Source organism: Rousettus aegyptiacus, unplaced genomic scaffold (assembly GCF_014176215.1).
Source record: "Rousettus aegyptiacus isolate mRouAeg1 unplaced genomic scaffold, mRouAeg1.p scaffold_m13_p_7, whole genome shotgun sequence".
In the NCBI taxonomy this organism is placed as follows: domain Eukaryota; kingdom Metazoa; phylum Chordata; class Mammalia; order Chiroptera; family Pteropodidae; genus Rousettus; species Rousettus aegyptiacus.
In genome coordinates, this window is record NW_023416310.1 from 13,899,774 (window position 1) to 13,927,342 (window position 27,569).

Genomic DNA, 27,569 nt, shown 5'->3' on the forward strand with positions numbered 1-27,569 from the left:
CGGGGCTGCTCCAGCGCGCCGCGTCTGCGCAGTCACTAGGCAGTGCCTCCCTGCGGGGCGTGCTCGCATCGCCGCGCACCCTATCAGGCGGCCACAGGGAGCGCGCCCGCGGCCTCGCCCTCTCTCGTCTCCGTCCGGCCTTAGACTCCGGCTTGGAGACCTAGCGCTCCTGTCCCCGCCCCAGAATGCCCCATCCTCTGGCGCGCGTGCGCAGAGGCGGGCCGCAGGGCGAGAGGGAAGGGCGGGCGTACGTCCTTGCGTGCGTCTCAGGCAGCGCGCACGCCGGCGTGAGAGTGAACGGGGAAAAGGTGGCTCTGGCCCGGGCGGCTCGGCTTCCTGTGGCTATGTAGCTGAGCTCGGCGGCTCAGGGTCCTCCTTTGCTGCCATCGCTGCGACCTAGCGCACAGCTCCTGCTCGGGAGAGAGACTGTCCTCACGCCCGCCGCGCTCCCCCGACAGCAGAGCTTGTTCTCTCGCCCGTAGGAGCGTCCCGGCCGAGCAGCCCTGAGGGGGGAGGGGAGGCCATTTTGTCCCGACCGACTCCCCGGAACCGGGCGGAGCGGCTGGGAGAGGCGGTGGAGCCGCGGTCGCCGCCCTCGGAGGCACCAGACGCCGCCACCATCGGGGCTCCTTTGACGAAGCCGTTCGTAGGTCGCCCGCGCCCTCTCGAACCCTCTTTTTTTCCCACGCTTCCCCGGTCCTCCGGCCTGAGAACGCCCGAGTGAGGAGTTGGCCATAGTGAGAGGGACCGATCCCTTGGGGCCGCCGGCGGCGAGCGCCTGAGCCGCTCCTCCCAATGGCGAAGAAGACGTACGACCTGCTTTTCAAGCTGCTCCTGATCGGAGACTCGGGAGTGGGGAAGACATGCGTCCTTTTTCGTTTTTCGGATGATGCCTTCAATACCACCTTTATTTCCACCATAGGTAAGACCCGTGGGAGGATGGGGTACGAGCTCTAGCTGCACACCGTTTCTTGTACTCCCGACTTCTTGGCTTCCCGTAATATACGCCTTTGTTTCAGTGATTCCGATTCCAGGCGACCGACCCAAGTTGCTGTTTGAGTCGGCATCAGGCTTGCTGGGGCGGGGTCTTCCCATGCTTTCCATCCGGTCTTTTGCTCTCGGGTCTCCCACTCTGCTTAGTGCCTGCTGTTAAAAATATGCAGAATTAACAGTGTTCCAGAATCCCGTTTCTTTAAGCGACTGGACTGGCTTTTTCCATATTTGCGTGGCGTTACTAGATGTGCGATATTTGTGAGGGATTTTAGTGCTTGGGATTGAGGCAGTAGTGAACGTTTGGTAAGGGCCTGAATTTATACTTCAGGACAAAGAGAAGATTCCATATGGTCATAACTTGGAGTCAACTTGAGTGTTTGTGCGAGGAATAATTAAAGCAAATTAGAGGGGGGAAAGTGAGTTGCCCTGCGTTGACTGATCCATTGATGTGTCAAACAATTGGAGGCTCTTCGTGCTTGGGGTGGGACGCTGGCACGTTTGCCTCAACGTCGCTTTCTGAGACATCAACAAAAGCAGTAATCTAAGGGTGGTGATCAGTTTTTCTCCCCTTAAACCCGAAAGGTTGACGTTTTCCCTTCTACTTTATGCTGGAATTTACAGGAAAGTTTGCCATAGGACTTCTAATGTACTTTTACTTCATGTTTCAGAATTACTTAGCGTGGAGGTAAGAGCTAAAGATGACCTTTTTAATCGGTTTCCCGTTTAGGAAAAGAAAAGAGAAGGCTCTAGGAAAGTCCCTTTTGATTCTAGTTAGAAAATTTAGTGGCGTTAACACGAATTGTATAAAATGAATTAACTATATGAAACCTGTTTACCCCCAACACAGTAAATATCTTAAAAGACACATGGTTGCCTCTGTCACTTGAAGGCCAGCACTCAACCTTGAGACAGTGCAGTGAAACCCATTTTTAAGTGTAACTTTTGATATTTAGATGATTTAAAAAAGTAACTGCGAAAAAAAGTTAAAAAGTAACTACAATTTATTTTGAATTCTGAGAATTGTCAAAATTAAGCTGATTTCAAACGATGTGTACCATTAGCGAAATTGTTGAATGAGATTTCTTATGGCAGATATGTATCAGCTACTTAATTTATCCTTATAAAACAAATTGTACTGAAATTTAATTGGGCAAAAGTGATCATTTTAAGTGGATTTTGATTTTACTCCTTTGGGGGGGGGGGAGGATAGAAGGGACGTCATCGTAATCGTAATAATTATTTCCTGAGTATCATACTGTTCTTTTGACCTGTCATAAATTTAGTGAAACTTAGAACTTACCTCTGCCTGTGGGTTAGCACTTCCTATCATTAAGTTTGCTGTTTACTATTATACTTTTAGCTGTAGCTGGGTGGGTCAGGTGGTTAGATAGTAAAGCAAATATTTATTGAGCACCTAATGCTAGGCACTGTTTTTGGCACTGAGGATAAGCAGAGAATATAATGTACCCCTTTAGGAGCGTCTGGTGAGGACGTTAACAATGGAGTGTGGCAAGTGCTACAGTAGGGGTAAACATAAGGCGGAGGGGTGACTAGCCTAAATCGAGGAGTTTGAGTTGGCTTGCGTGGAGATGATATCTAAAATGAAGCATGAAGGACGAATAGGAATTGGACCAAAGGGGTGGGATAAGGCCTTTCTGGGAAAAGGAGCGTAGGATACGCCTGTAGTAAGATCAGGGATTTAATTCACGTGGTCATTTGTAATCTGCCATTGAAAGGGTAAGGCGGAGAGTAGGAAGCAAAGCATTAACTCCATCTACTTCACTCTTTCTGTAATGGACTCACCTAAAACCCAATCCTGTAAGATGATGACATAATCTTTTTGTGTAGTCCTTGGGAAAACATGTGGTGGTTTTGGATTAAACCTGATGGGTTGGAATCCTGGTTCTGCAGGTCACTAGTTGTGGGACTTTGGCAAGTTGCTTAACCTGTCTCCTTCAGTTTTTTCTTTAATAATAGTACCTACCACAGAGAGTAGTTGTGAGGATTTTAGGGGTCAGTGAGGGTAAATTAACTAGCATGGTGCCAAGCACACTGTAGGAGCACAGTGCATATTATCTTTATATAGAATATGTGGCCCTTCTGCTTAAGGGAGGCAGCACAGGTTACTCTGTGGATTGTATGTCCTGCACACAGTGGACAGCCAAAGATTTCAAAGTGCTCTGCTAAACAGTTCCACTTTAGATTCCAAAAAGTTTATATTTTGATATAAAAATGTTTGATGTTTGATTTTTGTTGTGTGTTGAACAGTTTGTAAACTGAGAAATGAATAAATACATAAAATTCCTGAGTATAGCTCCAACACATATATTAGCTTTGTGTGCAGTTTTAGAAGCCCGCTATTGTTTTAAACCAGTGTTGTCTGAAAGAATGTTAGCTACAAAGAATACTTTTTAGTAGCCACATTAAAAAAAAGTAAAATAATTTAATATATTTTTGCTCGTTTAATTCAAAATGTTCTGTTATGTAATCAAGGTTAAAAATCGTTGAGATATTTACATTGTTGTTCTCTAGTGTGTGTTATATTTGGAGCATATTTCAATTTAAGCACATTGCAAGTACTCAATCACGTGCGGCTTTTGGCTACCATATTGAACCGTAAGTGTCTAAATAGTCAAAACTAGCCAGTTAATTGGCTGTTGTGCAGGTGACTAGAAGTACTTCGAATGTATACTACATTTAGAACATTTAAAATTTTATCAGTTGTGTAGAGGTGTTTCTTTTTCTGTTTTGCTTTTTTTAAAAAATCTAAAACATTTTGTAATTATCAGTGATAGTGAAATTTGAGTTATTGTTATCTGATTGTTAAAACTTCCTGAGGTTTGAATAGAAGTAGGTACCTTGCAGGTGATCAAAAGGGCCCAACTGTCAATATAAGGAAAGCCCTCATTATTTCAGGCACAGTCATTTTAGTTACTTATTGATTATTGATTCTTGGAAGAAATAATTTCTGTGGACTTTTATTGCTTATATTGCTCACAGAGACTACTGTATTTAAATTTTTCTGCACATCTATATCGGAAATTATATTTATGGTCATTTATTGCAAACAGCTGCAAAACAAATGACTGGTTTGTCACACTCACTGATCTCAAAGTGAATCAAAGGGCCCTAGAATATAAGCTGCACAGGATCAGACATCTTTGTCTCTTTTCTCTTCTCTTCTCTTCTCTTCTCTTCTCTTCTCTTCTCTTCTCTTCTCTTCTCTTCTCTTCTCTTCTCTTCTCTTCTCTTCTCTTCTCTTCTCTTCTCTTTTTTGTGATAGAAGCTAAGCACCTCGAAGAGTCCCTACATTTTATGGGTGCACGACAATGATTGAAAGCAGACAGACAGGTAGTATAGTCAGGATCTTCTAATATAGAATTGGGGCTAGTTTTATTTTAATATTTTCCTTTCTACCTGCTTTCTGAGCATTATATATGTGATGTAAATTGGGATCAGATTTTACTTAAGAATATCAGCTGTTTGGCTCATAGAGTAATTTTAGGGTAAAACTGATCTTGGAAATTCAAAGATCGAGAAGTATTTGCTAAAGAGAGTTCCTGGTTTTGAATGAGCAGAATTCAGTGGTTGATTTGGCTATAACCTTGTTGTCAGTATGAGCTCAGAAAGCATTACGCTTTAGTGATATTGTAGTTACATGGATTTGTCCCAAAGCAGAAGTTTTTAGTGGGCTGTTTTACCGAATGTGCTACCTTTTGATGGTGTTAATCCTCCTTCCATCCCTAAACTTATTACTTTTTCCAAAGGCAATATTATATATATATATTTTTTGAGAAATAGCCTCTGAGCTCTGTGCAAAAAATTAAATTGGTAAAGGCTTTTTTTTTTTTTTTTTTTTTTGCCTCTAAGAGAAGTGTAATGAATGCATCCTTTTTGTTGTCTTTCTGAGTGTTTTTACCAAGCTTTTGAAGAGTAGGATGGTTCCACTAACCTGCATTTTAAAACTGGTTGATTAAGTCTAGGCCATGTCACCCTGAACGTGCCCGATTCTGTCTGATCTCAGAAGCTAAGCAGGGTCAGGCCTGGTTACTACTTGGATGGGAGACCACTGAGGAATACCAGTACTGTAGGCATTAAAAGTAAATAAAAAATAAAATAAATAAAAACTGGTTGATTAAATTGAACTGAACCCATTTTATATGGAGAGGAAATGAGCAAAACCTTGGTCATATTAAACGTGTTTGAACATTGTGGTGATGCTCAAGTAAGCTAGTGGCTCATGCTGCAGGAATGCCAGAATGCTTAAGGAATTTTTTCCATTCGACCACACATTTCTAGGATTGATTAAAAACTAGACATTTTCCCCAAGAAAATATACAGATGGCCAATAAGCATATGAAAAATGTTCGATATCACTAATCATAAGAGAAATACAAGTCAAAACCACCATGAGATGTCACTTCACACCCATCAGGATGACTGACATCAACATGAACTTTGTCATATAATTATCTGTTCAAGTCCCTGCTTTCAGTTCTTTTTGGTATATATCTAGAAGTGTAATTGCTGGATCATATGGTAATTCTATTTTTAATTTTCTGAGAAACCACCCACAGTGGCTGCATTGTTGTACATATGCACCAAGGTTTCAATATCTTCATATCATCACCAGCACTTGTTATCGCCTGTTCAGCAGCATTATTCACAATAGCCAGAAGGTGGAAACAACCCTGTCCAAGGGTTTAATGGATACACAAAATATAGCATTATTTAGCCTTAAAAAAGAAATGAAAATCTGATGTATGCTACCCACAGTGTTTGGAAACACCGTGCTAAGTGACACAGGCTAGACACAAAAGGACAAATATTGCATGAAGTCATTTATATGAGGTACCTAGAACAGACAAATTCATAAAGTAGAATAGTGGTTACCAGGGCCTGAGACTGGCACATGAGGTGTTACTGCTTAATGGGACAGATCTCATTTTGGGAAGATGAAAAGGTTGTGGAGATGGATAGTGGTGCTGGTTTCATAACGATAGGAACATAATCAGTGCCACTGAATTACACAGTTAAAAATGGTTAAAATGTACAAAAAGACAAATGTATGATTCTACTTACATGAGGTACCTGAGGTCAAAGTCATAGAAACAAAGAATGGTGGAGGGTAAAATGATAGTGACAGGAGGTGGGGTGGGGGTGGGGAGTAAGTTGTTTAATGGGTGTAGAGTTTGAATTTGGTGGGATGAAAAAATTCTGCAGAGCTGTTGCACAACAATGTTAACATACTTAACACTACTCTATACACTTAAAAATGGTGAAGGTGGTAAATTTTATGCTATGAGGTCCTTTTTTACAATATAAAAAATGGTTTAAATGGTAAATTTTGTCATGTATATCTAAAGGGAAACCCAACACCCAAATAAAAACTTTAACACTTAACCCAGCTCTCTAAAAGAGGATTTGAACACAGATTTGATCCCTATTTCACATGATGGGTATGGTTAACCAGAGATCATTGATTGAGTCAAGAGGATCCCTTATAGTACTTTCCCATGCTTTAGTATCACTATTCTGCACTTTTATATTGAAGGCAAGTTTGTCTTTTTGTTATGTATCTACATAGAACTTCTTGGAATGTTAGAATCACGGGGTTTTAATGCTGGAAAAATCCCTACAATGAATTTTAAGAGTCAGGAAACAGACCGGGAAGGGGAAGTAATTTGCAAAATATTATATGGCTAATTAGTGAAAGACTTTTGACTAGAATCCAGATCCAATCCTATTCATAGCTGTGTTTTCCATTCTAAGAATTTCATTGTTTTATTTGGGAAAAAAATGATGGAGTGATTATCCGCATCAATTTCAGTTTGAAAAGCGGAGTTGCAGTATTTTTCGTTGTTTTTATTTTGACAGAAGTAGTGAAATAACAAGTCAGCACCAAATATTAAGATGTTTGTTCAGGTTACCTGTTCTTTGTGTAATGTAGCAGAGCTGAGCTGATAATTTTAGGAATAATTACTTTTTTTCAAGAATTATGGTGTATGATATACAAGATGTGGCAAAGGAAATACTGATATTCCTGTTTGGTTTGTAAAAAGGAAAGTATTATAGGAAAATTAGTGGCAGTCTGCTTCAACTTTTAAAAGTACACGGTTGTCTAGTTAGTGCTGTGGTAGCATCTATGGTGAACAGAGAAGTAGGGACTTGTTGAGAGAGTTAATTTACAATCATTATGTAGCACAAATTAAATTGTGTTATTAGCTAAAGAGCTGCATGAGATAGCTGCTTATGGAGGTAGTTAAGTCAGTCATAAAGGGAAAGTTTAAAGTTGCTACACAAGATGTTGAGGTTAATAGAACATTGTCTGAACCCATTAAACTGATAAAAGTATTTGAATCCATAAAACTGATAATAAGCCTTGTACAAGTCATGGATTTGCTTCCTTCAAATAGAAGAATATGGGGGATTAAGGGAATAATTTGGATTGTAAGAAAATTTGAAAGATGACTAGGATAAAATTTTAGTGAAGGAAACTTGTCTGAAGGGAAATCTGAAATGAGAAAAAATTTTTTTTTGGTGACAGTGCCTTATAATTGGGGTTACAAGCAAAAATGATTACTTGATGTTTATCCTTCTTCCCAGTGGAAAAATAATAGATTTTTAAGGAAAATGGTAACTGGTAATGGAACATTAAGTTTCCAGTATGACCTATAAACAGAGCATCCAAGATTGTAAAACATTAGAAAATGGAAAAAGTATTATTCCAAAAAGTACAACGTATCAAAATCAGAACTGAGGACAATGTTCATTTGTTTTTTTCATATCAATAGCAATGCTTATGCAGACTTTTTTAATTGAAATTTTTATTAAGGCGATTGTAGATTCACATGCAGTTGTAAAAAAAATCATACAGAGGGATCCCTTGTACACTTTGCCTGGTTCCTCTCAATGGTAACATTTTGTGAAACTAATATAGTATCACAACTAGGATATTGATGTCTCTGGCAGTGTACCATTCTTACATTCAGATTTCCCCAGTTTTACTTAAACTCAGTGTGTGTGTGTGTGTGTATATTCAGTTCTCTACAGTTTTATCACAGGTGTATTCATGTACAGTCAAGATGCTGAACAGTTCCCTTATAACTATACCCCTTTCCTTCACTCCCCTCATTCTCCCCTCCAAAAATTTGTCCTCCATTTATAAAATGTGTCATTTTACAAATGTAAATGAAATCATACAGGATGTAATCTTTTGAGATCGGTTTTTACTCAGAGTAATTCCCTGGAGATTCATCCAAGTAGTTATTTTTTATTGTTGAGTAGTGTTCCATGATTTGCATTCACCTCAGTTTAACCATTCCCATGTTTAAGAACATCTGGACTGGTTCCAGTTTTTATAAAGCTGCTATGAATATTTGTGTATAGGTATTTCTGTGATTATAAGTTCATTTCTTTGGGTTCAATGCCCAGCAGTACAATTACTGGGTCATACTGTCATTGCATGTTTAATTTTATAAGAAACTCTCAAACAAACTGTTTCCAGAGTGGCTGTACTCTTTTACATTCCTGCCAGCAGCGTGTGAGTGATTTAATTTCTCTGCAGTCCTCACCAGCATTTGTTGGTATTCCTATTTTGTTTTTTAGCTGTTCTGGTAAATGTGTAGTGATAATCTCATTGTGGTTTTAATTTGCATTTCCCTGATGGCCAGAGGTGTTGAAAAATCTTTTTATGCCTTTATTTGCTATCTGTATATATTCTGGTGAAATGTCTGTCTGTTTGTGTTAGTTGCCCGTTTTTTAATTATATTTTAGTGTTGAGTATTGAGAGTTCTTCATTCACTTCAGATAAGAATTCTTCGTTGGATATGTGGTTTACACATATTTTCTCCCAGTCGATATCTTGTCTTTTTTTCTTCACATGGGCTTTTATGAAGCAAAAGTTTTAAATTTTGATGACGTCTTACTTATTTTTCTTTTTATGTATTATGCTTTTAGTATATAAGAACTCTGTGTAGTCCTGGATTCTGAAGATTTTTTTTTTCCCTAAAAGTTTTATACTTTTTATGTTTGACATCCAAGTCTATGGTCTATTTTGAGTTAATTTTTGTATATGGCAGGCTTTTAAAAAATAATTTGTACTGTGCTTTCTCAACCATTTAAAAAATGTTTATCAGTGATATATACACATACTTGAAATAGAATATTGCTAAAAGATTTATAATAACAAAAAAGCAGTCTCTTGTCATATCCCCTCCCCACCCCCAGTCCTGCTCTTCAGAGGCATCCTATAGCTCTTTGTTCTGTTACATACCTCTGTAGTTTCAAAGGATATGCTTATACAGCCAGCTCTTGTGTCATTAATATTAGATGAGAATTTTAACCTTTTATAATCTCATTCCACTATCCTAACTTTTTATTAAATTAATATCCAGTGGTTACATTAATATAATATACCCATGTAAATATTCTGTCAAGCCAAAATAGTCCAACTGTTTTCCTTTTCTCTGAAGTTAAAAATTCCATGTATTTGATTAACTTTTTTTTTTTTTTTTTTTACCTATTGTCAGATCTTTCTGCATCCTCTGACAAGCTCTCAGAATGATACTCTACACCATCAAACCTGTGTAGAAATCAGAGAGATGTCCCTGCTCCGGCCCCCACCTCCCCAATCTTTTCTCTGATGGATTGGTTATTACCTAGGCCAGTTGCACAGCTACTGCCTTGGGAATTCCCTTGGCCTTTCTCTTGTGTGTGATACTGTTTTTGGTTTACTGTCTTAGAACTTATCCTCTGATAGCTTCTTGCAAAAAGGGTGCATGGCAAAGGAAATTCTTTGAAATGTTCCATGTTTGGCGGTGTCTTAATTCTTCCCTTTCACTCATTTGAAAGCTTTACAGGGCGTAGGATTCTAGGCTGAAACAGTTTTCCCATAGGATTTCGAAAGAATTACTTTATTGTCTTCTAGCTCTTGATGTTACTGGCAAGTTCAATACTGTTCTCATTTCTCTTATCCATTTTTGTGGCACAGTTTGTCTCTGGAAGTTTTTAGATTTTTCAATTTATTTGAATTCCTAGTAACATTTTACAATGATGTACCTTAGTGAGTGGGTCTTTTATTCATTTATTTTTTTATAATTCCGTTATTCTGGATACTTGGTGGGCTTTTTCAGGTCCTTCTTGAAGCTTGTTTTTTACCCCTATAATTTTCTTCCGTATAGTTGCTTTTTTAAATTGAGTATTGGATATCCTGGAATGTTTGTGTAATTTTGTAATTTTCTATTTTCTAGCTTTGTTAATTTGTTGGCCTTTCTAGGATTGACTTTATATTTTCTATTGAAGGTTTCGTTTCAGCCGTCATGTTTTTAAAGTCGCTTTTTCTTGTTTATTACTTAAAATTCGTTTTTTAAAGCATTATCTTCCTGTTTCATGAATACACAGTATCTTTTCTTAGAAGATAGCTTGTTTGACTTTTTTTTCTATTTCGTGTCAAGTTTTTTATGGTGCCCCCACCTCCATTTGTTTATTCTGTATTTTAGAGGACTTCCTCAAATGATTGATGATTTCATGATGTGCATTCATAATTAAGAATAGGTCATTAAAAAGACATTTGCAAGCTCTGTAAGCATGGGCAGGGCTTTTAAATCTCCCTATTTTTAGTCATATCCCCAAACTCCATAGAGCCTCTTTTTCCTGAATTAAAAGTGTGTCTGTTTCAGATTTTCTAGAGAATAAACCTTTAGACTCCTGCTAGGTCGTGAGGCGTGGTACTATCTAGCTACATGAGATGGAATTTAGGTCTCATTATATAAACCTTTCATCAGGCCCTCACTTTCTGCTTGGTACCTGACACCTCCTATTGCTAAACATTTCCAGGGTTCTGAGAGACATGAATTGGCTTCCTCCTCATTGGTATCTTCAGTGGGCCCTGAAGTAACTGAGTTTCTTTATCTACAGCTGTTGTGGTTAGAGTTACAGTGTCTATTCATTCAAGTAAAGGTAGAATTTATTTACATTTTTTGTTTTCTGTATTGTTTTGGGATGACTTGGAGAGAAGGGGTCATTGGAGGTCTTTCTTCATTATCTTAATTGGAATTTGAAGTAACTTTTTTAATTCCACTTTTTAGTTCTTCACATCCAGTAGAATTAGGGATGAATGATATTTTGCAGCTGCTTTTATACATACCCAGTTCATCCTCAAAACATTGATGTGTTTTGATGTTTGGAGTACTCAAACGAATGTGGTAGGGAATCAGAGCAGTCCACTATTATTCAGAACAGTGTCATTTAAAGGAAACAGCTTTAATTTAGGCGGATAATTGGCTACTTTACTTGGGGGAAAAGGAGTATTTTTGCTTTTTGACAAAGTATGACTATAGTCTTAAGTTTCAGTCTTATGCTCTTAAATATATACTATTTTATAGGATACTGAACAGCACATGATTCAGCAAATTCATAATCTGTCAGGATTGCTATGAGTCCCATGTATTACAGCACTTGGCATTGAAGATAAGGTAATCTCACTGGACTGTTTTTACTAGTTTGAAACATAGTAAACATTTGTACTTATGAAGTGGGAGTATAAAGTTTGTCTACCTTTTTATATATTCTTAGTCTTACAAAATATCTTTGCCTTCCTTAAGTTAGATGTTAATGGATAAATGGGAATTTAAAAAAATACAGTAATGTCATTTTACATATTTTTGTGTGTGGGGATATACACACACACACACACATACATACATACATACACACATGCATACACACACACACTCAGCATAAACTGGTAAGAGTGCTATGGAAGGTAAATATATCAAAATAATTGTTCAAACATAAGCTCTTTGCCTAAGTGAATGAGAGTTCTAAAAATGTTTCTTTTGAAAAATTGCAAACATACAGAAAAAAATACTTATTACAATGAATCCCCTTGTATCCTTCCTCTAGATTCACCAGTTGTCAATATTTTGCTGTTTGCTTTTATGTCTCTTAATTTTGTGTATGATGATGCAGTGTCCGATTCAAAATAGATTAAAAATCTGTATTTTAAGGGGATCATAGTTATTTTAAAAAGCAAACTAGGAAATTAAGCTATAAGCCTTTACATTGTTATTTATTTTAAAAAATGAGCTTTTACAATGTGTGAGGCACTGTGATCACCAGGGATGCAGCGATGAGTAGTATAGACTTAGTTATTCTTTTAAGACACCTTATTTTTCTGTTTTATCTTGCACAGTTATGGTTGCTATACCTCAAAAAGGATGTCAAGTTTTAAACGACCATTTAGTAACACTACATTATCTAGAGAGTAGTTTTCCATCAGTCTCTAAATACAGTTTAGACCAAAACAAATCATATATTTACAAGTCCCCTAAATTAAAGCCACATATAATACTTGGTGTTTCCTTAGTGCCATACTGGCTTTTTTTTTTTCCCCATTAAAATTATTCTGGTTTCAAATGTGCAATTCTATAACACATCATTTGTATATTGCATTGTGTGTTCACCACTCAAAGTCAGATCTCCTTTTGTTACCATATGTTTGATCCCTTTACCCTTATCTACCTCCCCACCTTGCCAACTTTGATTTTTTAACCCATTTTTCTTAAGCCCAAAGCTGTTGAGAAACAGCAGACTTTTGCTGTTATCCAGGTAACATGTCCAGCCAGTGGAAAATGATACCAGATAGACATTTAGGGAGGAGACCTGAGAACTAAAATTAAAATTAAAGATTATATTACTATACCATACAGTTACAGGTTTATGAATTGGTGATTATATTATCAGCGATAATAAATTCTTTTGTCTTCAGTAGTCTCTGTTAAAGTAGAAAGTTTAATATATTTTGCAGACAAAAAATGACTTAGTGCCATATGTATAATCAGACTTTAACTTTAGTGAAATAGTTTTCCCACAAGATACTGGGTAAATTTTTTTTTAACCAAAATGACTTCTTACAGTCAAATATTTTTTAAATTGGGTTGCATCAATGGAAAAGTAAAGCCCGAGGATGAATATAGAAACAGAAAATGTGAGCCTGGATAAGGTAAACTTAAGACTTATTCGCCCATTCTCAAATACTATGATTGTTGGAGAGCTATCCTTTGATATTGCGAATGAACCAGTTTTTAGGATAAATAGAAGGATTTTTTCCATACTGAATAATACCTTTAAAGAAGTAATCTCTCTATTTTAAATGATCCAAAAAGGGTCTACACAGATGTGTAAATGTAAGAGCCTTTAATAGTATCTTAATAAAATTGGCTTTTACCTAAACTTTAAGGTGGACTTCCAGGAGGTCAGCCATGCTCTTAATATGCCTCCCTAAAGTATAGTGGGCTCTTCAGATCAGATAGGATTTGGCAATTTGTATTTCTCTATACAATAATAATCTAATAAAAATGTTCAATAGTAATATCTAACATAGGTAACTATAAATTAAGCAACATATGGACTGTTTATTTTGTGAGGCTGGTTGTGACTCATGGTTAATGTGTAATGGAATACAAATAATTTCATTGATAAATTCAAGTGTAAATAATTTTTTTTACTCTATACTTAATAGGACTTTCCCTCTTTAATTTCTCTGAAAAATTTTCCTTATTGAGATGTTTTTATCTGTAGGTGCCACAAATTAACAGAATTTTTCTTTTTAATACAAGTTATTTTAAACTTCTTTAATTTTCAACACGTTTCTCAAGCTGATTTTGATCTTTTTCTAGGTTATGCATTTTTAGCAGACACTGTTTGAGACATTGGCGATGAGACAGTATATGTATATATGAATACTTTTACCCTTTGCCTTAGGTTACAGTCTCTCCGCTTAATGATTTCCAGCTCCAGCAGTGATTTGAGTAACATCTCCATCTTTGACATTCTATCTACCCTTGAAAACTTTAGTCCCATGAAAATATTCCTGCCAAATGGACTATTTCTTCAAATATTTTGCCTTTTTCCTGATCTTCTACTGAATTTTAGTACATTTACTATGTTTAAAATTGTTAAGATGGGTGAGAATTTTTTAGGGAACTGTATTCTCAAGTAGTTTATTTTATCATATTTTAGGTGAATTCATTTCTTGATCGATGAGAATGCGACTGGAAAGAAAGAATTGTAAAAGTTTTAATATTAAAGAAAACATTATAGCTAATTTAATTCAAGAGTAAATCATTTAAAATTTTAAGTTCGTTCTTGACTTTTCTATAAAACACATCTTCCTAAAAGCAGTGGTGTGCCTCTTTGGTATTACATGATCATCTGTTTTGTAGATTTTGAAATGTGCCATAGAATAAATAGTTTTACAGCTCGACTTGTCTTCCTTGCTATTTGTCAGTTACATTTTCTCACACAACTGCCACAGGATGCTTAAGTGGATGATTTGCTTTTAGGCAGAGTTTGGCCTTTTCCAACCATTGTGAAATTTGGACAGTCTATGGTGGGTTGATTTTCTTTAAAGATTATAAAAAATGATCCATTTTTTGAAGTGTATACTGAAGACATTGGTTTCCAAAGTGTGGATCTCTTAACAGCAATACCAGCATTACCAGGAAATGATGGAAATGCAAGTTCTCATACTTCATCTCTGATCTGTTGAATCAGAAACTTTTTGGGTAGGGCTTAGCCATCTGTGTTTTGACAGAACCCTCCAATTGATTTTGATACAAGCTAAAATTTGAGAATCAAGACTGTATATTAAATAAATACATCGCAGAAATAGTTGTGCTTTGCTTTTTTTTCTTACTCCATAATGTATTTTGGAGATCATTCCTCATCAGTGTTAAATAGTTTCTTCATTTTTTAAAACTGCTTCATTGTGTTTCATCAGATGTATCACAATTTAGTCAACCAGTCCCCTGTTTATCGACATTTTTGGATCTGGACTGTCAAGTGTTTAGAAACTATGTGGTGCCAGCTGTGAAGGGCCTTATATACGTACTTGTACTTTATCCTATAGATGGAGTGGTGAATGGAATGTTCAGATCTGTGCCACGTTCGGAATGTTCTGATGCTGCTACTGGCTTGGTGAATTGGTGCCATTAATTTAGGGAATACGAGAGTAGGAGCGGGCATGATAGTAAGTTTCTGAGTTGGGATATGTGCCTGTAGGATATCTAGGCTAATGTGTCCAGTAGACATTTTTATCCCTCTGGGAGGTAAGGACTGGAATCTAGTCTGGAGAAATTAAAGCAGTTGAAGTCATAGTGGTTTCAGTGAGCATAGAGTGAAAAGAGAAGACCTCAAGAAACTAAGGAATACCAGTGTTTAAGTGTAGACAGGATAGGAATCCAGCAAAGAAATTAAGAAATAATGGCCAGAGTGAGGGTGGCGGTGGGGGTATAGTGAAAAGAACGTGGATTAATTAATAGCTGCGTTGCCACTGTTTGACTTCAGGCAGGTTTTAAAATCTGTCTGAACCTTTACACGGAGGCTGATGCCTACCTTGCAGAATTGATTAGGTTAAATGGAATAATGTGACAGCTAGTACAGGGCCAGGACCAGAATAGGCATTCACTCAGATATTTGTTAAAACCAAAATCCTTGGAGTTATCTTTGATGCCTGTCTCGCATCCCTCATCAGCAGATTCTTTTGGCTCTACTTTATGAATCTCCTACTATTTCTACTGCTACCCTTGTGGTCCATGACATCATCGTGTTGCCTAGATTATTACAGAAACTTTGTAAGTGGTTTTTCTGTTTCCTTTCTTCTACAGTTCCTTCTTGACAGGACACCTACAGTAACTCAATTATGATATAGCATTCTTCTGCTCAGGACCTTCCAGTGGCTTTTCATCTCAGGAATAGCAAAGAAGAAGAACAATATTACTTATTCTCCTGATACATATTTGCTCTTGTCTTCTGTTCCTAAGTCACATTACTTTGTCCACTTTTCAGTATTTTAGCTGTCTTACTGTTCTTTGAACTTGGCAAGCATACTCCTACATCAGGGCCTTTGCATTTATTCTCTGTCTTCAGCCACTTTCCTTAGGTAATGGCATGGTTTATTCTGTCACTTCTTCCAAGTGTGCCCAAGTATTTTATCAGTGACATCTTCCCTGTTCACATTACCTGCTTTCTGTACTTCTCCATAGTATTATATCTTTTGATACGCTCTATATTTACTTGTTTTGTTAATTATCTCACACCTTTAGAATGTGATCTGCATGAAGGTAGGGATGTCTGTTTGCTTCTGTGTCTCTGGCACCAGGAACAACGCCTGTAAGTTCTCACGTTATTTGAAAGAACAAAATAGTCATTTGTTTTTGGCATAGCTTTTTTTTTTTTAGTTTGGTAGGAGTATTGTTTTTACCATGACACTCTATTCCACTAGAATTTTGTTTTTACATTATCACTAAAAGAAAAAATTTGTTTTCAATGGTATATATATTTTTAACTGAATTTGCAGGAACATTCACAGTAATATCTATCAGATATTTCACCTTCAACAAAATAAACTTCCAAAGACTTTATTTTGATCCATGAATTAGATGAAAGAAACCGTGTTATAATTAATGGGGAGATCGTTTCTCTGTTTCATACGGTATCAACATGCTATTGATATACTTGCATCAGTTATCTCCTTGTGAAGTTCTGCTAATGAAATCAACAGATTAATTATCCAATTTTTTTTGAGTGCACAGGAAAACTGAATTGAAAAAATGAAAAATTAATTTAGGAGAGCACTCAGTTAATTAAAGTTATGCTTTACGGAATGTTTTGTAAGGGCATTTTTTTGCAGCCATGTGTGTTATTTTCATTTTTAAACACAGCTTTACAGTAACTATGTTTTGAATTAACTGCTGATGCTGCTTCAGATTTGTTTCTTCATATCAGTATTATCAGTTTAAACAAGCTTTCTGAGTGAATGGCCACCTCAAAGGCTTATTGCAAAATACATAGATTACAGATATACACTAAAGTGGTAAAATCACTGTAGCAAAAGCATTTATGTATTTCTGTATACTCTGAAAAGACTGCTCATACACATTTCATGTATACATATAATTTTTTGTGTTCCTGTTTATCCCACTAATTGGTAGCCTGATGGCTTCTTGCATCTTGTGGCTTCAACCTCAAGCATTCTCCTCTCTGCATGTTTTAAGGCCAGAGGAGTTGAAGAGGAGGTGTTTGCCAGATCATACAGAGTCTGGTAGTTAGTTCATGCTAAGGATTCGAATTCATCGAAGGTTTGTGCAAGGATGTGATGTATTTAAATTTTAAAAAGGTGATTGGCCCAGATAATGTGCAGAATGGATTAAAGTTGGAATTTTCTAGTTAAAGACTTAATCCAAAGATGTATTTAAATTATAATATGCATATTGAGTGATTGAATCTTTAAGGAACATGAAAGATTATATATGAAAGGACCTATTAGTGATTGTGACAATAAGCCTCTATTTTTTTCCTGGAAATGGTCTTTTAGTGCCAAATATAATAGAATATTGAGCCAGGGACAGGGTTCTAATCAGTCAGTTTGCTTTTTGAGCTTGAAGAAGTCATTTAACCTCTGAGCCTCTTTCTAATCTGCAAATTGGGCATGTTAGAGAAATGTGTGTTTAACCTAATTGTGTTAATCACTTTAGTTAATGTATGGGCTGCGTGAGTCTTGCTGAGTCATTTTCTCAGATGTGTGGGCAAGGCTTATTATTTTTAATAAAAGTTTTTTTTTTTTTGCAGAGCAGTTAGTATATCAGTTCATGCAGCTGCTTCATTGAGGAGGGAAATATTGCACTATAGCCAGAGAATGGGACTAATAATGTATCTCCCTGCATTTTAGTAGAAGTAGGAAATTGAAAATTTCTGATTTGCTTTATGCCTCTCTATGATGTCTTATATTTAATTTTTTTTTTCATCTGGTGATACATTCTGATTGCCTAATATAGCCTCTTTTCCTTCTAAACAGCACTGAGACGCTTTGGTATTTTTATGCCCCCAAAGCTGGCTTTAATAGAGGTGGTCTTAATTTCTGCGGTAGAACCCTGGTTGAAGCTAGTAGTCCTGCCACCGGATAGGACTACTAATAACTAGAGGCCCCTACCTCTAGTTATCAGTAAAACTACATCTTTGCTGCTGTAGTTGAAAAAAAGTAATCCTGATTGTCTCAGAAGTAATACTGGATTGCAGTGTTCCTGAGAATTTACATACCTATGTTTTTCTGTTAAGTTAAACTTTTTGAGGCATGTCTCAAAGATACTAATGTCTTAAATAGCTAGCAAGGCACTTAGAAAACAAATTTTTCAAATAGTTTTGATGGTAACAGTCTTGGTTTTGGGGCACTGTATGTACTGCTGTATGTCAGTTCTAGATTTATCTGTACTCTGCATTGTCTGTTACCTTGAGCTATAATGGATGTATAGCTGCAAGTATTGTATTAGAACTTGGTTTGAGGGATTGTGCTCCTTGGACTTGAAGTTATGCATCTTTGGCTTTATCGTGGGTGTTGGCTTTCTTGGCTTCAAGTTTCTCTTTTATGAGTTTGGCTTCCTGGCTTTTTTACAGAGTAGAGGACTTGCTTTTGGCTCTTCTGGGAAGTTCAGAAATTGGAGCTTGCTCCAGAGGGATAGGCTGTAGAGCTCAAAAGGAAATGATGAGAAAGACTAGATTAAATAAAATTGCAATTTGAGCAAAACAGTATTAAACCTGGTTTTATCATTTTTTTTTACCTGTTTTAAAACAGTTATTTAAATTTTCACAACCACTTAAATAAAGTGACCATCTTTTTGAACCTTGGGTTTTTTTTTTCTTCTTGAAATTGATATTTGTTTGTTTCATAATATAGTTTAGGAAAAATTTTATAGTACTTCTACTTCCTTAAGAGCCTTGTACAGTGGTGTGAAGAAGGCAAGGTAGGTAACTGTTATTACAGGTGAGGAAGGAAGCTTTGGAATTAGAATCAGTTGGGTTTATTGGCTCCACCTCAATTTTCTCATCTGTTTAAAAGAACTTCTTTAAGATTGTTGCAAGGAGCAGATGAAATACATATTGGAAGTGCCCCACACATTGTATGGCATGTGAGTTCTTAACATATGTTAAGTGTACCTCTGTGGGTCTCAAAATTTTTATCTCCACAGACCCACCTTGGGATCTTTTTTGACCAGAAAGTCAAAACTATTTTCATATTAATTCTTTGATGTTATTTGCCGTATTTTTCACCATGTTGACACTTAAACTGGTGGTACAGATGCAGTGCTGCATAAAATTGCTGACCTCAGGATGAATCAAGACAGTCGCACCGATCAAGACATTACTGTATTCTTCACCACCATGGACTCACAGGAAAAAAAACTTAATCTCATTTAAGAATGTCTTTAATGAAGCAGAAATAAAATTTAATTTTATTAAATCTTGAGCCCACATCTTTTTTCAGTGTGAAAAAAGAAGTAAATGTAAAATATTTCTGCCTCTTTCTGAGACAGTGATGGTTGTCTCAAGGAAAAGCACTTGTGCAATTGTTTGAATTGGCCATCTTTTTCGTGGAACACCGTTTATCTTTGAAAGAACAACTGGCACATAATGAGTATTCAAACTCAAGTATTTGGCAGACACTTACTCAAATGAATGGAATTTGTTGCCATTTATAAATTCATGCTTTCAAATGAAAATTAGGATTTTGGAAAACTTTGGTCTACCCCCATGAGCTTGACAACTTTCCAATACTTAGAGATTCTCCTGATGTTCATGGTGATATGAATGAAAATAATTTTTTTCATATTGTGTAATGAAATGTGTCAACATTTGAAAGGACTATGTAGTTTAGTGAACCAATATTTTCCAGATGACTAATAAATAATGTTAAAAAATTGTGCATGGATAAAAAGACCCACGTAAATGTAGAGTAACTGATGATTTTAATGTAATAGAGTATTGAAAAATTCACTGACGCAGTTTCAGATTCCACATTGCAACTAATCTTTAAGAAAGTATAACTTGTTGAGTTTTATAATGTCAGAAAGAGTAGAATTAGCTGAATAGGCTCTTAAAATGTTCTTCCCTTCCCAACTACCTCTCTATATGCAACTTGACTTTCTTAATATACTTCCTATTCTTCATGTTTCAAATAAAACAGCATATTGCAATAGACTGAATGCAGAAGCAGATATGAAAAACCAGTTGTCTGTTAAGTTGAATATTAAAGTTACAAAACTATAAAATCAATCCACTCTTCTCAGTAAGCTTATTTTTATTTTGGAAAATATAGTTATTTTTTATAAAATATTTTTATAGGCCTATTAATTTAAAATACATTAATGTTTTTAAATTTTCTTAGTTTTAATGTCTAGTATACTAAATATAAATTGACATGGCCCACATAAACAAAAGCTCGTTGGGATTCTCAGTAATTTTAGGAGTATAAAGGAGTCCTCAGAACAAAAAGTTTGAGAACTGGTAGTATACCTCTTTCATCGTTTCTATGGTCCCTACTAACTTAGTTTATAGTCTAGTATGAAAGACTCACACAAATGAAAAGTGAAATGTTAGGATCATATATGAAATAATGGTACTGAAGAAAAGTCATTTAAAGGGAATCCATTCAAAACAGTAAACAAATTTTCTTAGCAAATAATGGAAAACAGGTATGTCGAGGACTTGCCGAGAAGTGAAATTAAAATTTATGAAAACAAGTTTTATCTTGTATTTGACAAAGTTTGGATTATAGTTTTAATTCTTGGTTACTTTATAGCACTGAAAGAACCTTCTGTTGAGTTGGCATACTTTTTCTGACAAAATTGTATAAATAAGATCCTTTAATCTTACTTTTGACTTTTATAGTGTGAACATAAAAAAATCATTTAAAATATATTTAAAATCTTATTCATTTTTAAGGGACTCTTAATCTTAAGAGTAAGATATAATTTTAATTTTAAGCCCCCTTGTGCTGTGTCATCCTTATCAAAATTATTTGTTTCTCTAGTCATTCCTTATTTGTCAGTGGCTTAGCAGTTCTGTCATTTTTCACTGCATCTTTTGCTGGATTTTCAGTCTCTCTTTGTAGTTAAGTTTACCCTGTGTTATTGGAACTATTTGCTAAGAGACATACCAACAGCGTTCAAATTCCACTGCGTTGGAATGAGATGGTGTCGCGCTTTGGCTGGCAGTGTCCTAAGTGCAGCAGTGCAGCTTTAACTTGTTTAAACAGATATTCTGTCGTTTGGTAAATAAGATATAGAGTTGCTTGAAAGGAATTTTGAGTTTTGTTTTGTTTTGTTTTAAGATAAAAGGGAAAACAAAACCTGAGCTGAAAGCTAGAGGTGAGGAGGAAGTAAAGGTTTGTGGAAGTCAATTAAATTAGCAGGAATTTAAAGTGGTTGCGTTTTATTGAATACAGGATAAACTAATGCCATTGCAAAGTATTATTCTGATGTAAAAGTATTGTGACCAAATGACAGGTTGTCATGATATTATGTGGAGAGTAAGCATTATGTATGCATTAATAAATTTGAAACAGTTAATCAACAAATCCTTGATTCTGAAGATTTGGTGGCCTTTAGAGATAGTATAATGAACTCATTTTATGACTATTTAGAAAAACTTTTATTATGTGACAAGTTGTAAATATCCATAGAAGAGAAAGAGAGGTGGAAAGCAAACAAAGGGTTAGGAGGTAACTGAGCAAATTCTGGGAAAATTGAGTAGAGAGTTGCTGACCTGAGAGTCTTGCTGCCGCCTGGGATACATTTTGGGCTGGAACGAGGAGTAAAAGATAAGAGCAGGCCAAAAGGAGGATGGATAGTTTGACTCACTATTGGCAAAACATTAGACTGGCACAAGGCCGAAATTGAGTAACTAGAGTAGTATTCAGAACCAATTTAATAGCTTTATTGAGAGCTTTTTTATCCTAGGCTTTCCACACATGGTCTCATTTAATCCTCATAACATAAAGGAAATGGAAATGATAATTCCTACTGCTGATGGCGGAAACAGAGGTAAACCTAGAGAGGTTAAGATTTCACTCAAATGCAGCAGCTAGTGTGTGACAGAACCGGAGACCGTGTTTTTCTGCATCCTTTTAATTACTGTGTTCCACAGTGCCTTTCTTAATTCTTAAAGTAAATTCACTGTCAGTCAGCACTGTACTTATATTTGCCTGTTGATGTATAGCTTTGTAGGGATCAAGGTAGTTCTTTGAGGCAGGGTTACTTTTGATGCTATGGTGCCGAATAAGGATATAAGGAGATACTGCCTGTTCTGGAGACACCACCTTCTGGAAGACACCTCCAAAGTTTTGAGTAATGAAAGTGACAGCAACAGCAGCAAAATGGTGTTTTATCACAGAATCTACTTGCTTGATCCTTTGGCATGAAAAAGTTTCTCCTTTTTTTTTTTTTTTTTTCAATGCATTCTACAAAGCATATAAAGAGAGTTTGGGCATAGAAGAAATAGAGGAAATTCATTACAGACTCAAGGAATTAACTACACATGCAAATTTAAAATTACCTCTGGAAATATATGACTCCAACAAAATAATCTTATGACTTCTGTGAAATAAAGTAAATCTAATTAATTTCTACTACACTAATTTTGAATTCAAAATAGTTAAAACATAGTGTGATTGTGTTTTACATTTTCATCAGAGCTTTCGATTCCTCACATATCTCATGAGATGCAAATGTAAATTGGTTATATTTTTTCAGTTTCACAAAATTGAATAGGTGGCAAAAGGCAAATACCAAATAAATATTTATAATGCAATTACAAATATAGGTGTTAAAGAAAACTTTAAATTTTCAAAGAAGAAAATTTATTCTGTCAGGGTAAGAAAAGGCAATCACATCTTTTGTGCATAGAGAAACGTGTTAATTCTCTGTTTTTGTGGTGGTGGTTTTTTTGCTTTTATGCTCTTGTCTAGTAACTGGTATTGTGGAATTCATCAGATTTCCCAGCTGTCTTCTCTAACAGTATTACTTCTGAGAACCTTAATGATCTTAGGAATTAGAGGAGTGTCTGTAAAATCAGTGCAAAACAAATAAGACTTTCTTCATCTTGACTTATACCTATAGATTCAGCAGTTCTTGGGCTTTATTATATATTACTACTATGTGATGTCAGCTTCTTTTGTTTACTTAAATGAAATTATTTTTTGTTAGAGTGACTTGTCATTCGTAGTGTAATTTTAATGTAGTATAATACATAGGTACTTCAGAATAGAACAGTTACATTGCTTTTCAGAAGTCTACAAATGGGATACAGGAGCAATATACAATAATCAAATGTATTTCTAAGACTAGCAGTGAAACATCCAAAAATGAAATTAAAACAATAATTCCATTTACTATATCATAAAAAAAAAGACTTGATGTTTAGGAATAAATTTAACAAAAGAAGTGCAGGATTTACATACTGAAAACTTTGTTAAAGAGATTAAAGAAGATTTAAGTAAATGGAAAGCTATCCAGTGTTCATGGATCAAAAAGGAAGATAGAAGTACTACCCAAATTGATCTACAGATTCAGTGCAATTCCTATCAAAATCCGAGCTAGCTTATTTGCAGAAGTTGGTAAGTGGCTTCTAAGATTCATATGGAATTTAAGAGGACCCAGAATAGCCAAAATAATCTTGAAAAAGAAGCCCAAAGTTAGAAGACACACTACCTGATTTCAAAACTTACAGGAAAGCTACATTAATCAAGACAGTGTGATATTAGCATAAAAATAGATACACAGATCAGTAGAACAGACTTGAAAATCCAGAAATAAATCCTTAGAATTCTGGTCAATTGATTTTTGATAATTAAATATCAAGCACTCCAAAATGCTGTTTTTTCTATTTACTCTTCTGTCTCTATCCTCTCAACTTCAATGTATTATTTAATGAATAGGTATTTATTGCTAAGTATGTAGGACTAAGGTGATTTCTGAGGTGATATTTATTAACATACATCTGGCCTGACAGGGCTGGCTTGTACTATAAGAACCAGTAACCTAGGAAAATGCTAGTTTTTAATAGCAGTTAGAGACGAATGAGTAGGTATGTATGTGAAATCCAGTAGTCCCTCCTTATCCATGGTTTTGCTTTCTTCAGTTTTAGTTACCTGTAGTCAGCCTTGATCTGAAAACATTAAATGGAAAATTCAGAAATAAACAGTTCATAAGTTTTAAATCATGCGCCATTTTGAGTAGTATGACAAAATCTCACTATTTCCCATCCTGCCCCATCCTGCCAGGGCATTGAATCATCGTTTTGTTCAGAGATCAGCGCTGCCATTTAGTCACTTAGTAGCCATTGGTAGCCATCTCAGTTAGCAGATAGACTGCTGCTGTATCGCAGTGCTTGTGTTCAAGCAACCCATATTTTACTTAATTTCTCCAAAGTGCAAGAGTGTAGTGATGTTGGCCATTCTGATTTGGCAAAGAAAAGCTTCAAAGGGAAAGTACTCCTTTATTTTTCCTTTAAGTGAAAAAAGGAAAGTTGATTTAATAAGGAAACAAAAAAATCATATGCCGAGGTTTCTAATTTCTATAGTTAGAATGAATGAATCTTCTATCCTTGAAATTGTGAAGAAGGAAAAAGAAATTTGTGTTAGTTTTGCTTTTTGCCCCATAAATTCAAAGAAAGTTACAGCCACAGTGTGTGTGATAAATGCTTAGTTAATATGGAAAAGGCATTAAATTTGTGGGTGGAAGACATGAACAGAAAACATGTTCGAATTGATGGCAGCATGTTGCGCCAGGAAGATTTGAGCCTATACAAAGACTTCAGCAAGGGATCTGCTGAAATGAGTGATTACATTCACATAACTTTTATTATAGTATATTGTTATAATTGTTTATTGTTACTTCCTTACTGTGCTTAATTTATAACTTAAACTTTACCATAGGTATGTACATATAGGGAAAGACATAATATGTATGAGGCTTGATACAATCTGTGGTTTCTGGCATCAACTGGGAATGTTAGAATATGTCCCCAACAGGTAAAGGGGGGAACTATATATATATTTATAATTTAGTATCAATATTGCTGTTGCTGGGGGCTAGAGCTGGAATAGTAAAAAAACAATTTGCTTTTTAATAATTATATAATGAGAGAAAGAAAGTTAGGAAATCGGGTACAAAATCTAGATTACTTCAGCTTTCTTTAGTCTGTAGTATCAAATTACCAGTATACCATCCTGAAGATATGTGAGAGATATTATCTGTCACATGTGGAGAAAGAATAGTAGCTGGATTATTTCCGAACTTTGTACTACATGCTCTTTTGTAAGGAGACACTTACAAAAAAAAAGTTAAAAACTTCTTTGGCCCAAATACTTTAATTCCAGCCTTAGTCAGTTTTTACTGAATAAAAATTGGCCCTAAAACCTTGAAAGGACGATAGTACAGTACACCAGTATGATAAATCACAACACCGTAGACCAGTAGAAGGCAGGGGGACTGGGGCAGAGGCTGTGAACTCCCTAAAATTCTCTACATTTTGTAGGTATACACATTGGTGTAAGGGCATGAGCAAAGGATCCATGATTTTCATGGGGCTCTCAAATTATTTCAAACATATTCCAAAAGAGATTAAGGATTGCTTAATTTTTAGAAGACAGTAAAGCTATTGAGAACTTCTTCTAAACATTACAAAGTAACTGGTACCAGACTGGCCCTCTGGCCATAAACAGCTAGGTAACTGGACAAAACGTATGAAACAACTGGTTTTTAGATATTTAGTGACAGGCAGGGCAGGACTGCAGTCTGTGAGAAAAGGAAAACAGATTGAGCCCTGCGATCTCCCTGGCTTCCAGTCTGAAACTAGATTCCAGTGCAGGATCTAAACAGAGCAAGGTGATCCTTTTGGGCCTAGGAAATAGAAACCAATCTAGGGAGGCTGGAATTTGCAGGGTTAAGTACCACAGAGGATGGACTTATGCAAACATTAGATCTAGAAATCTGCAGAGTTTTTTTGATTTTTATGCTGGATGCTAAGCTGGGTGGGGTTCCATGGGCTGGCCAAAGAACAGCTAGCAGAAAAAGAACAACTACCAGAGAGCTGGTGAAAGTACTGGGACTTAAAATTAGTTGGGAGACATTCTAGTTCTGACCAGCTAGAATGAAGAGACTTCAGTAAATATCGGGGCCATTTGGAAGAGAACTCAGAAATGGCACTCCTTAGGAGTAGGGCTGAAGTAACTAGAGGAAGGCTACTCAAGTTCCACCCTAAAACTGTGATAAAAAACTACTTCAAAAGGATCAAGCTGATTCTCAAATAATTTAGAAAATTAGTTGAAGAGAACTTAACATTTAAAGAATCCATACATTGACAAAATATACAAAATGTTCATCTAATCCAAAATAACCAGACATACGATGAAATAAAAAAATGTTACCCCCTTTACCAGGAAAAAAATCGGTTGTTGGAAACAGATTCAGAAATGATAGAGATTTTGAAAACAAATATATATAAAGGGAAGTGTGAACATGAGAGAAATAAAAGACATAAAAAAGACCCATTGGAACTTCTGGAATTGAAAAAATAGAGTATCTGAAATGGAAAATTAAGTCGATGGGCTGAACAACAGATTAGATACTGCAGAAGAAAGGATTAGTGATAGAGTAATAGAAACTATCCAAAATGAAGCGCAGGAAGGAAAAAGGCAAGGGGAAAAAAGCCTCAGTGATATATGGGACATTATGAAGTAATATAACATACGTGCATTTGAAGCCCAGGACCTGGCGGAGCTGTGGTTGCAGAAGAAATATTTGAAGAAAAACGGTGACTGAAAATTTTCCAAGTGTGATAAAAGTTGTAATGTCATTGACCTAATGAACCTAGATGGGATATACTGAGGCGTCTCCTAATTCAGCTGCTGAAACTAGTTGTGAAATCTTAAGCCAAAGAGAAAAAAGACCACATTACATACACTGCAGAGGGACAAATATAAGAACAGCTTTTGACTTTTCATGAAAAACAATGTAAGCCAGCAAATGAACCTAACTCATACAAATGAATAATCACACTAAGGAGAAAGAAAGGAATAATCAAAATAACTTGGGAAAAGAATATTTTGACTAGATACTCTAAGACTAAAGATAAAAGGGACTGTATGCAAGTATTCTATTTAGCAAACTTTGGCATGGTTAGCAAGTCTGAGACTACCTTAGGTGTGTAGCAGGTCCTCAGATAACATTTCGTTCAATGTCATTTTGTTACAGTGTTGAGAAAAATCTATCTCTGGCCAGAGCCACTGTCTTATATGAAGTTTCCATATTCTCCCCATGTCTGTATGGGTTTTTTCCAGGTACTCTGCTTCCTCCCACATCCCAAAGTTGTACACGTTAGGTGAATTGGCGTGTTTGAATTGTCCCAATCTGGGTGAGCATGGCTGTGTGTTGAATGACCCTGTAATGGAATGGTGTCCTGTCAAAGTTGCGGTTTCCAAGAACATTGATGAAGTTAAGTGAGGACTTAACTGTATACTAGGATTAAATATATAAGTAAATATATTTTAGTTAATGAAAGCCAGGTTTCTAATTGTTGACAAGGCACTATAAGTAAGAAGAGGAAGAAGTATAGAATAAACTCAGTGGTATTGGATTGGAATCAGGTATCATTATGAACTCATGGTTTTATATGTTATAAAAACAGATAAGATAGATAGTTATATAATTGTAAATGTGTGTTTATATGCATGAGTTAGT

General features: G+C 35.9%; 1 protein-coding gene across 1 annotated transcript in view; it reads left to right on the forward strand.

The window, feature by feature from the left end:
• The first annotated feature begins 268 nt into the window (after positions 1-268).
• The window catches only part of RAB10 (RAB10, member RAS oncogene family), a 56,748-nt gene continuing 29,447 nt past the window's right edge, over positions 269-27,569 (forward strand). The window contains exon 1 of the mRNA XM_016121755.2: positions 269-922. Within this exon, the coding sequence (XP_015977241.1) occupies positions 796-922 (127 nt within the window). The 5' untranslated portion in view covers positions 269-795. The remainder of the gene's footprint in view (positions 923-27,569) is intronic.